Raw genomic sequence first — 13,905 nt, 5'->3', positions numbered from 1 at the left:
TCCACCATCACCCCAATATTCATTTGAAGTCACATTAGCAGCAACAGAGTTCCTTCCGACAAATCAGATTTAAGGATGGCGGTGCACCAAAATGTCCTTCATGGAAAAGCTGGTTTATTTTAGCCGAAATTACATTTGCTGTTTAAATGTTTGGACAGTTTCAACACTTAAGGGAAAAAAAATACAGTTTGCACATTTATTAAATAAATAAAATAATTTGTTTCTATCCAAATAATCTGAATTTATTGTGGAGTGTCCAGTATTATATTATTTTATATTATATTATAAATGTTCCTTTTTGCTTGCCATGTATTTAATGTAGATTTATTGTGAAAAACTTAATTTAAATTCATTATTATTTTTTCTATAATAAAAAAAAAATCTAAAACCAAAAAACTAACGGCTTTTATTTGCTTTTTCTTTACTGGACATGAGCATTTCTCAGAATAATGTTTACGGTTAAGCCACGCCCCTTTGATGCGTGGGTGGGAAGGGCAGTTGGGTGTCCACACAAGTTGCCTCCCCTCCCCTCAGAGGCGCCACTGGCCGGTAAATACCCCAGAGGTAGACGCACCTACCCCCCTGTTCGATGCCACAATCCAATCAGTCATCGAAGACTCCAGAGCGCATGCGTCCATCAAAGCCAGAGCCACCACCTGGCTCCGTGTGACGTACATGAAAGAAAACCTCCCGACACAAGTGGCTTAGTGGGAGTTGGGTTCGAGTCGAGCATCAGGTCGGTGCTGCGCGCGCGCGCCTCGGAAGGTGCCAGCTTCTGCTTCTTTAGAGCCGCGTGGACAGTGAAGGAGAGCGCAGGTCCGCCGCTGCTGCTAGAACTTCAGAAGAAGAGGAGAGGAGGAGGAGGAGGTCATGGACAGAAGGAGCAGGAAAAAGCCCTAAAGTGAAGCTTCCCGGGAGCCACGCAGAGTAGCAGGATGGGGGTGGACTTCAGCGCCCTGCGGACCCTCATCAACCGATACGTGAGTCCGCCCGAAGACTTTTCCCACCGGAAAAACGGGTTGAAACGGGCAAAAAATGTCGAAGGAGCTGCTCATCCGGATTAAGTTTCCCACGCAGGAGGGAGTGGGAACGTCTGGTTGAGGGGCGGGAGGTCGATATGTTTGTTAGAATTCACTCCAAAGTATATAAAATGCCTTTAAATACTTTATCTATATACATTAAATAGCTTAAAACTCATTTCAGTCTTTGAAATCCGGGTTTTCTATGATTTATCAGTGGCACGTGACCGTAAAAAACAACATGCTTTCCTTGTTAAAAATCAGCGTAAAAACAAAACAATGGTATAGAATTAATACACATCAAAAGTAATATAGTTTTTTTTAAATGGGCTCTTAAATAAGCCAAAATTCACCAAGTTTTTAATTATTTATTCCGCGTTAATGATACAGGTTCTATTCATTTAAGTTTTTCTGACTATTAGTTGCACAGGACCATAAATAACCCGCATTTTTACATTTAAAAGTAATTACATAAAATTTATTTTAAAAAAAAGCATATGTTTATTAAAAAATATGCCCTCAATTAAGAAAACCAATTCCACAAGCTAAGGTTTGTTTATTTAACAAACCTTAGCTTGTTAAATGTTATTTATAATATACAAGTTCTATTAAATCAATTTTTATGATTTTTAATCGCACGTAACAATATAATAACATGTTCTCTAAGTTAAAAGTCAGATTTGAGGCATTTTAAATAATACAATTGTATAAAATGGATAAACATTTAATGCAATATATTATCCCCATATATTAGGTTTTTTTATTCAACAATCTGATTAAATGTTATTTATAATAAATAAGTTCTATTAAATTCAGTTTTTCTATGACTTATTAATAGCATGCAACAATAAAATAACACGCTTTCTATTTTCACAGTCAGATTTGAGGCATGTAAAATCTTAATTAAGCCAAAATTCAAGTGTTTCTTGATAAACATATTGCATTATTTGATGCTTCACACGTATAAAACGACCAAATAGAGATAAACGAGAGCAGTTTTTGTTCACATCAGCAGACTTGTCATCGGGTCCTGCTGCTGTCACATTCTGCTCCTCTCCCGGCTCTCTAATGGATCATGAATTATGTAATCCAGTTGTTTCCTTCCTGAAGGCAAATCAATGGAAAGTGCTCCTGCCTGCACGCTTCTTGTTGTTGTTGTTGTTGTTGTTGTTCTTTTGTGATCCACGCTGGCTCAGCCTCGCTGTGCTGCGATTGGCTGATTAAATAGATGGATGGAGAAGTGAAGCCATGAAGGCAGAAACCTGGAGAGATTAGGAGGATGTGGGAAGCTGATGGGGGGGGGGGGGGTCTGCCGCTCTAAGTGGTTAAAATGGACCGGGGGGGGGGGGGGGTGGCTGACGGTGCAAAACTCCAAACCTAAAGGCAATTTATGTTCATTGCAGTTCTGTCCAATGAGCAGCTGTTGTAGCAACACGCTAAATCCGGACGCTTTGGTTCGTTTTCCCGCCTTTTCGCTGTCAAGTTTTTCCGTTTTGAACCGCCGCAGTTTCCCGGGGTGAAACTGAGATGGACCTTCGGGATGCGGACGGGTCAAACGTGGAGAACAGATCTTCCCGTGCTGCGACATTTGTGGGTTTAAGTATTAAAAATAACAGCAAACAAACAAACAAACAATATCTGAAATGAGTAGGACAGCTGATACAGTGCAGATGCGTTCCCATCAGTGTGAAAGATGAGGCTGTTTTGGACAGATTTTTACTGAACAAGAAATTTTTATGAAAAACAATAAGTTCCAATAAAAAGTATCTTTTCCTAGATCTAATGAATTGGTGTGTATTTTTGAGTTTTATGGAAATAATTGTAATTATTTTGGATTAAAAACGAGTAAAAATGATTCATTTTAGTACAAAATGTGAACAAAATAATAATTAGTATTGGTAAAAGTTCTTAAGTCCAATTCTTACAACATAAATCTACATTTTTGCTTCTGAAATAACAGCAATAAATGCCAGTCGAAGCTTTACAATAACAGTTTTTTGTCTTTAAATCACATTTTCCAAAGAGTTTTGAGCAAAACTGATTGTAACTCATTTGAATAAGAATTTCCTTATTCCTAGATCTTGGCTCTTCATGAGACAAAAAAAACTTTGGACAAAAAAACTTAAAATATCTTGGAAAAATAAGTTTTAAAATCAAATGGTTTGCAGTGTGCGACAATTTTAAATAAAAAAAAAAAAGCATCAAACGTTACCTGGAATAGAAGCCAAAGGAGGCAAAAGGGGTTGATTTGGTTTCACCAGGAGTCGAGAACAAGTTCTGTTGTTGAGAAATTCAATTAGCATCATCTGACTTTATTTTTTTAAGATGTTTCGTAAAACATTGTCTATTTAGAACCTCTTCATCTGGAAAGGTTTCCTCTTTAGGCGTTAAAACCTTAGATTGAACATTGAAACGATCCAAAAAGACGCCCGAACCGAGATTATTTTTAGGCTAAAATATTTTAAAACGTCTTTTTTTTTAATTTAATCTTCTTAAAATGAATGATGTCTATTTTTTTTTTTTTACAACTTTCTGTGACATTTTCACACTTGTTTTTTTCTTTCTTTAAAACTTTGGGACATCAGACGGTTTGGAAGGAAACTACCAAATGCCAATCTCCCAGTCGTCATGACAACAGGAAGTGGCACCGATAACAGATCAAGGACGGCTGGCCTACTTGTAGATGTACTAGAATTTTCACTCGTTTTAAATCTTTTTTTCTCTACTGCTCCACACATTGAATTTAAAGTGATTCCTTCACCATAACGTTTATTTTTGTTTGTTTTTTTAGGTTCATAAAAAGCGTCTCCCCTTCCGATGAGAGACTAAGTTGTTTAGTTAGTTTGTCTTCATCAGAATTGGGTGGAGCAGGGAGCTTGTGGCCCCGCCTTTTTCTGCATCAAACAGCGTTTTCTTTTGCCCGTATGAGTCACAACATTTTGAATAAACTCTGATTATAACCGTAATTTTCTTAATAGATGTCCTCCATTATCAGAAAAGTGACACAGAAACACCAAAGACCATTTTCATTGGAGCGGGTCTTTAATTTTCTGCAAAATACTCGCTTGCTTTGACTCTAAGATCCATTATACTTAATCAGGAGAAGAGGTCTTTGTCTCACTTTCCCTGAAAACGCATGAACATAATCTTTTATCAGATCTGGGGTTTGTTGGTTCCCTAAACTCCAGCTCATCTTTGGGTTCTAAGGTTGTTCTGTCAATATTTTCTTTTTTAGTGCGATAGTTTTCGTCACATGATGAGAAAATCCTTTGTTTCTGGCAGGAGAAAAAGTCCCAGCGGCCGGCGTGAACGTGGTCGGCCTGCATTCCCCGCAGGAAGCGGCCGTCCCCTCCGTCTGCCTTGCTGGCCTCCCTGGCTGGATTAAAGGGTTACTGCTGTTCCCTTAATCCACTTTACAGCCATCCGCCCAAAGCTGCTGCTTATGCTCCACCTGCTGTGTCTCTCTACCTGCTCCCCCTCCACCTGTGCATGTCGTTTCGCCGCCGCTCGTTGTAGCTGGAGCTGTGAAACGCTCGTGTCTGAACTCTGGTAAACTGAGGTGGACTCCCGGTTGACGCGGAGGCCAGCGGATCGCATGAATTCCTTTGGCTCTGCGTCGGCGTTAATAATTGACTAGCTGGTTGTGGGCTGATGCTGCCGTCACAAGTGTTGGAGTCATCTGCGGCGGGGCAGCTCCGTGGGAGGGGGCCTTCTGGGAGAAGCCCCCACCCTCATGAGCCAAGGTGCAGCTCAACACCTGAGTTTGTGAGCGCCAGAGCGCAGTTCTGGTGTAAAATGTGATCCTTTACAGCTATGATGTCATGTGACCGCCCATTGAACATCTTTGTTCTCTACAAAACCAGCTCAGTGGCCCTGTGGTAGAGTGTCTGTCCTGTGACTGGAAGGTCATAAGTTCAAATCCAGGCTGAGTCATACTAAAGACTCTAAAAATGGGAGGACAAAAAAAAATGTGTGAAGACACTCACACAACTAGGTGATTGAGCTGAGTTACACACACAATTATTCAGTTTAATTGTATTTGTATAGCCCAAATTCACAAGTCGTCTCAATGGGCTTCATCATCGGATTTTTTGAGGGTTTTTGCTTTCAGCGTCCTTGATTTGCCATCCGATTTGTTTAAAAATGGAATGAAAACTAAGTTTTCTCCTTGAAAAGTGAACGTTTTCCGGTATGTAACACATTTATCTGGTAGTTCTACATTTGCAAACGTGCATATCAAATGGGAGAATCAGCAATCGGGTGGAATGTGAGACATCCCGACTGTTTCTTACAGGCGGGTCTGCAGTTGAGAAATGGCCAAGCCTGTACGGGGACACGCATGAAATGTCAAGGTCATAGACCATCTCTATGACCACGGCCGTTCTGCGGGCGACGGGTCGTAGGGAACACTAAACGACAATGGGAAAGCCACGTCGGACCCCCTCTCCCCGAATCCTGCGGACTTGTTAGGAATTAGCGTTGTTTGTGTCGACGTCGGGGGTCCTACGAGCCCTTGCGTATCACATACACATTCCTGTGCGCATTTATGCGTGGTCGGTACTCGAACCTTAATAATGTCTAGAGTGTGGCGGAAGGACACCGTGCCACAGCATCACTTGTATTTCATAACTGCGTGCTACTTCCATTATCCTTATAAATACTTTACCATATCAAATGGTTCGTTCCATATCCAATGCTGCGCTACTTTAAAAAAAAAAAAAAAAAAAACAGCCGCTCTTCTCTTTTGGTTAGACTAAAACCCTGCAGCGTTCGGCGTGTAGGCATCTGCGTTCTCGTCCTCAAGGGTCCGAATTCTTTACTACTCAGTGCACTATGTGGGGCACCAAGTAGTTATTTTTTTGTCTGAATCTACACTTCGATTGGCCCAGAAATTGTTCAAAAGTGTCTGCGACCACAATGCATTGTGAGAACACGGGGATTCATAAATAGTCTTTGCAAGCTGTTTTTTTTTACGCGGGGAAATTGATGACATCATATTTGCCGTTTTAAATTATTAAAAAGTTTCAAAATAGCCACGGTCTACAAACGGAGAACGTCAACCATGCATCATCGTGTCTATTGCAGTTTCTGTACTGTTAAATCAAATGCTATTGACCGTCGGCGCCGCCAAGTTTACCAAAAACAACGGAGTGAAAGAAGTTGTTGAAGTGCAGGAAAATAATCCTGATAATGGATTTATTTTTAAACCACTGCGTGTCCACGGTTATTTTGTAATAATCGATTACTTAAGGATCCAGTTACTTTCAGCTATATGGGTGTGTTACTGCCATGGAAAATAGAAACCCTCCTTTTTTTTTATTTTTTATTTTTTGGTGGTGGACGTATTTGGGTCAGGAGGAAGAATAAACCAACCAAACAGATTATTTGGAGTCGACTGTGAAGGAGCAGCAAATCATACCGATGAAGAACTAGAACCTGCAAGGTTCAAATGGAAGTTTTTTTTCCTTCCTCTCCCTCCTCCGCCGGTCTTCCGTTGTTTTTCTTTTCTTCTTTGGGGCTTCAGGGAGAACTAGTTTGAGAGGCTCTCACTAAACTATTCAGTCTTTCCCAACTTGTTGATTCTTGCCAGCAGCTTAAATTCCCACAAACCGGTTTTTCTGGAGTGAGGTACATCATTTTTTTTAGCGACCCAAATAATGAAGTCCCACTTTTCATCTATTTTTAAACCGTAGGAGTTCATCTGCAATCCACCACTGAGTTTCTTTTTTTTTTTTTTTTGGGATGGAGAAAGCCTGTCTCCATTTCCCATCATCCATTTGTTTACACTCGATATAAGGAAAACTCGCGATGTGTCATATTAGTGATCGATATTGCGATGATGATATAACTTGTGATACAAGAGCAAAACACGCAAAAACATCATTTTAATAAGTAAATTACACTCCAAATGACCCTTGTCTACGTAAGGGGGCGAACATCTAACATAAAAGGCTCCATCCGATAGGTCACTGAGGTGAACTGCTCCATCCGATTGGTCAAGTGCATAAAGGGATTTATTTGATTCGCTAAATACTTCAAGCTGCCATACGATTGTTTTGGCATATTGATAGTTTGCCATTTGTCGCGATTTTCGCAGACTTTTGCGAAATGGCCTAGTTCACGCTCTGTCCTGCTAGCTTACAGCCCCCTCGCATCCAACATTAGCGGTGCAACAAATATGGCGAGCAGTATCGGAGCAGATTCTAGCTCAGACGAGGAAAACAAACTGGATCCATTTGTCTGCAGGCTGGGAGCTTGATTTAAAAAACTTTCTCCCTGGACTTGTCATTGGTCCGGGATTCGAAGGTCAGCCGGGGTCAATAAAGAGTCGGGCTCCTAATCGCTTTGTCCAGACATTACCCGAGGAGGGGCATGAGCTCCATTAGAGACACTAACATTAACGGCATAGAGCAGCGCATCGAACGCAGAGACGGATGATGGATGGCGCTGGGTTAATGGTGGGCGGAGGCTCGGAGAAGGAAACCGCTGCTGTCTCTGAACTCAGCAGTTCATTTACCTGAAAGAGGTGAAAACATTGCATTCAGGTGAACAAGTCAGTCATTCAGAGACTGATGCTGCTCACTTTCTCTGCCTCATTGGTGGTAAAACATTACCTGCATGTTATCGTGTCGTATGCCTGAACCGCTGAACGTCTGGATTCATCCAGCAATGGGTTTTATGTCAAATCCAAACTTTTCTGCAGCTTTTTCACTCAAATCTCAACCTTTTGCTGCATTTAACTGCTTTTTTCTTTGTGCTTGACACAACTTTCTATCAACACCGTCATCCTGAGTTTGTTTTCTTTGCGTGTATTCGTCACGCTCTTCTCTGGATAAGGCGTCGGACGGCTGCAACATTCAGGTTTCCTCGACCGGAAAAGATAAACTTGGATAATAATGTTTATGTAATTTGTTTCCATCTCCGCAAAGGGAGAGTTTCAACTTTTTCCGGAAATCTTTGTGCTCTGTAATGAACTTCACACCTTAGTCTGTTAAGAATCTGGCGTTTTTATTCTGAAAAATTCCAACAAATTGAATTAAAAAAAACTTCCCCCATCTGATCTATTTTATTTTTATAAAATAGTTTTGGATAAACTGCATAATAAGAATTTGCAACCAAATCGATCTAAAGGTTTTATGACAAAAATGTATTTTTTCAGGAATATAAACTGAATGAAAAATATTTAATATATGCGTTTAATGTTTTAATGTTCATCAATAATTATAAAAGTGTTTAAAGTGATTTTACAAAATGTTTCCTGGTATTTTAAAGGAACATTAGTTGGTGAGTTGGCGCCATGCTCGCTGTCTAAAGAGCCTCAAACTTGTGTTTCATGTTGGCCAGAGCGGAAAGTTGTTCTGAATTTGGAAAAAAAAGCCCTTTATTTGATTTAAAACTCCATAATTAAAATACTAATTAAATTTAAGCTCAACTGTAGTCTTTTATTTTGATTTTTAAAGTGTTTTCTTCACCAATAGATCAACCATTTATAGAAATAGTGTTGAAATGATCATTTTTGATATTAAATCTTAATTGAATTTTCAACATTTTCTTCATCAAATAAGCCTAATTATTGAGAGCCGCTGTAAATAAGTAACAGAACAGTTGGACACGTGCGCCATTTTAATATGAATAAGTCAAGACTCCATTAATGCTTGAGTGAAGCTGCCGCTGACAGAAGAAACCACCTTATTTTTGAAACCAAAGCCGCAGATTTGCAGTAAAAGAGCTGAGGGATCTCTATTGAGAAGAGACGATGTGGAACATTTTCATTTTGAATAGGATCAATCTGCACGTTAAAGTCTGGGTTCAAAGGTTTGACTTGGCTTTTTTGAAGGGGTTTGCAGTAAATATTCTTCAGACAGAAGGTTCTGGGGCTAAAAAAGTATTCAGTCAGCCACCAATTATGCAAGTTGTACCACCTGAAAGGATGAGGGTGGCCTGTACTTTTCATCATAGGTAAATCTCAACTATGAGAGACAAAATGAGGGGGATAAACTCCAGAAAATCACTTTGTCTGAGCTTTCTGCACAGTCCGGCTTTTACTTTGTTGCAGAAGAAAACATTTCTCCTTCATCCAAAACTCATGGAGGAGTTAACCTCCACAGATGCGAGTTTCTCTTAGTTTTTCTTTGTGATTTCAATCTGAGGAAATGTGTCAGGAAAACCTTCAGGAATCCAGCTGACGCCAGTCTCAAGGCCTGTTCACACCGGGACGAATTTCGCCGGCGATTTTCGCCGACGTTTAACGCCTCGTGACTAAACAAAGGGCCCCAATGAGAGTGTGCACACCGACGCGAAAAAACGCCAGGCGTTAAAGCGTCGAAAAAAAAAACGCCTCGGGTTCGTTTTTTTTTTTCGACGCGTCGCGTCGAAATCTACTCGACCAATGAGAACGGCGCTTTTGCTCACGTGTCTGGAGCTTCTGAAGTTACAGTAAAACACAACTTGGGGGCGCTCAAACACAAAACTGCCTTGCTGAGCACACATACCAGCGAAGAAGATAGACGCCAAGTAGCGTCTACACTGCCGCGAAGCAATAATGACGGACATTCTAAAATATCCCCGAACCAAGCACCAGTTGGAGCTACTGGTGCTTGAAATATTCATGTTTTCTTTGTTTGATTCTGACAAGCGCGTAAATACTTGCTCTCTTCTTCTGAGTGAAAAGCGACTTTAAGAAGCGTAAAGTTGCGCAGCGCCACCTTGTGTACAGGAGTATTTCTGTTTTACATTAAGCGCCATCTAATGTCAGGGAATGAAATTGCATGTTCACTCCACTCATCGTCAGCGAAAATCGCCTGGGTGTGAACACAAAAAACGTGACGAAAAACGCTGGCGAATAACGCCTGGCGAATATTCGTCCCGGTGTGTACGGGCCTTCATGGGGAGCACATGATGCTGCTGTTTTTTTAATGTTTTTTCTTTGCTTTTCACGTTTCCACGGCGACGTGTTTTACTGTAATTTGGTTTCCGGTTTTGTCAGAACCTTCATTAGAAAACGAAAGTGTCTAAAGTTGGACTTTTTGCTGGCTAATAATCGCATGATGGATGTAAAACAGTTCAAACCTGGACCAGTGAGACTCAAACCCTTTCAAAATAAAACCACCAGTTGGCAAAAAGAAGTATTGATGGTCTGGAGAGCTTTTTGGGCCTTATTTTTTTATACTTTACAATTTGCTCTATTGATTAAAACTGTTTTATTTATTTTTATTTTTTGGCCAATCTTGATTTTTATTACAACCCCAGCTTCATTTTTGACGGATCTATTTTTGGAATTATTCAGCACAATAACCCCACAATGAACCTGAAACTGTCCAGAAGCCTTTAAAGAAGACTAAAATTGAACTTTTATTTTACTGCAATAATCCCCAAAATTGAGTTTAGACAGTTTTTTGTTTTATAACAAAGGATCAAACATGTAGGGTTAAAATAAAAATGTATTAATCCACAAAATAAAAAGCAAAGACAATGGAGGGGGAAAATGTCAAAATCAGGCGAGGCTTCCCAATATGACACAACACGTGTCACAACTCTTGCTGTGTCTGTTTTAAACCTCAAATTTCAACACTTTCTGAGGCCTTCACGTTCAATTCTGGGTCATACTAAACTAAAATGTGAGCCGAGCCTGCTGTAGGTTTACAGGAGGATGCTTTTCCTGTATGAGTGGGGTGGGGAAAAAAGAAAAGATGGATGTCTGAAGGAGGAAGAGGAGTTTGGGGAAATCCACTTTGCAGCCGAAGATAGAGGAGCGTGTGTCTGGTCTCCTTGGAGATCTGCGGACGGGATTTCATTACTGTGGAATGTGAACGCTCAGGCGCACTGCCATGGAGTCCTCGCCCTCCAGACGGGCTGCTAATGGAGCCGTCACTTTGAGGATCATAAATGTCTGATGAGCAGAAACCACGCAGGACGGACGGTCGGCACAGACTGCGGAGCTCCGTCTCTAACTCGCCGCAATTGGCAGATTCAGACTTTGTGCTTCTTATGGTGTTCAGCGAGGATCCCTGAAGGTCTGGGAGTCCATGAACCAAGACAGGAAGTCCACAAACCCAAAAAGGACTTTCTAAATTCTGCATTTTAAGTCACTCTTACTGACTCTGGAATTTACAGATTAAACTTCCAGCAGAACATCCTGACATTCTCGCTCTCATGACTGGAGCGTTAAGGCGGGTCATGTGTGTGTGTGTGTGTGGGGGGGGGGGTCATGTGACCGTCAGAGAAACTTCCACGTGTTTTTTGAAGCGACAGCAGTAAGTTTATACGACTGCGACTGCAGGGAATCCAGAACAACGGTCTTCTGTTCTGCAAACGCCGCTTGTCCCTCTGCTTTCTGCCCCTTTTTTTTGCTGGAATTCCTCGGTTCCTCCAGCTCCTGGAAATGGTCAAGCAGGAGAAAAAATGTTGCTTTTTTTTTTTTTTTTTTTACAACCTCAATTCTGACAAATTTAGACTTTATTATGCTGCAGAAAGTAAAAATCCTTTGACAAAGAATGTGACCTAAGCGGAGGAAATTAAAGAAAACAATTAAAAACGTTTGGAGAACAAGCATGAAGTTAAACACCTGCAGCATGGGTCACCATTGAAGGATGTCTCGGATGTTTAAAAAAAAAAAAAACACTTAAAATACTTTACAATGCATCAAACTGTAAAAAAATAAATAAGGGTTAGAATATTAGGACCAGCTTCCAGCGGGGTCTTAAAGTCTAAATTTTAAAATCTGAGCCTTAAAAACGGCGCCACATTTCTTACCAAAAATGTAATTTTTTTCAATAACTATTCAGCTCAAATGATGGAAAAGAGCAGTCATTATGCAAAACACTGGATGCCCACTACTGATGCAGGGCTGAATTAGGTTTATTTATGACTTTTTCATACATTTCTTATTTGTATTTCACATTCAGAAGGACTGTGATTTTGTTTGTTTGTCGGCAAGGCTGGGAACTAGGCTGAGAATCCTAATCAAATTTGACTTTACTTGGGACAAGACTTTTTGATGATGCTGCATCTCTTTCTTCTTATTTTTTAAGCCTGAATCTTTCACTGTGAGACATCATTTAAAAGGGTAAACTATTAGAGGGTTAGATGTGTTTTCTTTTTCTGTTTTTTAATTTTTAAACATTAAAATTTTTTTGGTTGCACGGTGGCGCAGTGGTTAGCGCTCCTGCCTCACAGCAAGAAGGCCCCCGGTTCAAGTCCCGGCTGGGGGACATGAAAAACACAACATCAGTGGGGGACCTTTCTGTATGGAGTTTGCATGTTCTCCCCGTGCATGCGTGGGTTCTCTCCGGGGTCTCCGGCTTCCTCCCACCATCCAAAAACATGCTTCATAGGTTAATTGGCAACTCAAAATTGACCATAGGTGTGAGTGCAGGAGTGAATGGGTGTGTGAGTGAGGACATTCTACCCTGCAACAAACAGGCGACTTGTTCAGGGTGTCCCCCCCTGCCTTCGCCCACAAGTGGCCGGGATAGGCTCCGGCAGCCCCGTGACCCCGAAAGGGATAAAGCGGCATAGAAAATGAATGAATGAATAATTTTTAAACACCCTCTTGTTGCGGTTCCACCCATTTATAAGTTACAAAAGCATAAAAAGGAGAGTTTCCCTTTTATTTTAACAAATGAATTTCTCATTTGTATTGTTCTGACTTATTTAATGTTTAAGTTCAGTGGAAAAAACATATTTTTTTTCTGTTTAAATAACAGGGTCAAACCTGACCCAAACCCCATTAATGTGACTATTTTTTTTGAATAAATAGATACATATATAAGGTGTTTTGTATTGTCACTGATAGTGACGTAATACAGCAATCTTTTGGTAGATTTGACCATTTTTCTAACTGTGAAATTGTCGGATATGCTGGAAAAAAAAAGGTCAAAACATTGAAACTAATCATTTCAATGCATAAGGAGGCGTAACCAAATAATCAAGACAAATAATGGTTTCCCAGCTGAATGAAGATGTGGGTCAAAGCCGGTGAAAGTGAACAGAGCAGGAAGGTGACTCATCAGGTGCTTCTGCACTGGAATAGAAGTGTTTTTTCCTCTTTTGGGGCTCTCTCTCGGCGTGCAGGTGCAGAGAACCTCCGTCACACTCGAACAAGTACGCCGGCGCCGAAAACGCTGACTCGCACAGACGTTGATGAATACCAGCGATTCTCCTGCCTGATCTGTTCAGGAGTAATGTCCAGAGTGCATGCGCGCCTCCTCCTCCTCCTCTTCCTCCTCCTCCTCCTCCTCCCTTTAGCCTTTTCTGTTTTTCTTTTGTTGTGGATGGAGCAGAACGTTAACTTCAGGCAGGATTTCAGGTTTCTGTAGGAACCGCCATGCTGTGGGATGCAGCGTTCTGTTACTTCACCCCTTTAGGAGTGAATAATAAATGTCATTTTACTTATACTTGGCCTTTCTAGGCACCTTAAGGAGTGAGAAAACAAGACCTAAAACATTATTGCAGGAATAAGGCAATTGTTTAATTATAAAAGACAAATGAACGGAAAATGCCACTTTAATGTAAAGCGCCTGCCGCCGCCGTGTGCAGCCACGTTTGAGCAGAGCCACACGGGCGGAGAAAGACCGACTTAGAAAGGAAATCCTGTGTCATTCAGGAAGAAGCGTGTTGGTTCCCCCTTTTATCACACCGGCCTGATTTCTCATTCATTTGGATTTCACACGTTCGTTCTGAATGTACCAACACCAACTGTACAGATTTAGCTCAACATTGTGCCTTTGAAAGCTTTTAGAGATTTACCACTCGTTAAACGGCGGCGCATTTGTAATCTAATGACAGAAAGCCTGCGTTCCCTCCGGGACGGGGCATTGTCCCACCTGCTGTTTGCTCTCCAGCAGATCACAGGCAGTGAAAGCACCAATGCGGCCCTCCGGATGAA

General features: G+C 41.0%; 1 protein-coding gene across 19 annotated transcripts in view; it reads left to right on the top strand.

Annotated features, from left to right (window-relative positions):
* Nucleotides 1-526: 526 nt before the first annotated feature.
* The window catches only part of atp11a (ATPase phospholipid transporting 11A), a 44,251-nt gene continuing 30,872 nt past the window's right edge, over nt 527-13,905 (top strand). For all 19 annotated transcript variants that reach the window (XM_078931337.1, XM_023966262.2, XM_023966259.2 and 16 more), the window contains exon 1: nt 527-980. In XM_078931337.1, the coding sequence (XP_078787463.1) occupies nt 936-980 (45 nt within the window). In that variant the 5' untranslated portion in view covers nt 527-935. The remainder of the gene's footprint in view (nt 981-13,905) is intronic.

Source organism: Oryzias latipes, chromosome 2 (genome assembly GCF_053564925.1).
Source record: "Oryzias latipes strain Hd-rR chromosome 2, Olatipes_Hd-rR_3.1".
Classification (NCBI taxonomy): Eukaryota; Metazoa; Chordata; class Actinopteri; order Beloniformes; family Adrianichthyidae; genus Oryzias; species Oryzias latipes.
Note: the sequence above shows the minus strand (reverse complement) of the source record. Positions and strands in the feature narration are given on the sequence as shown.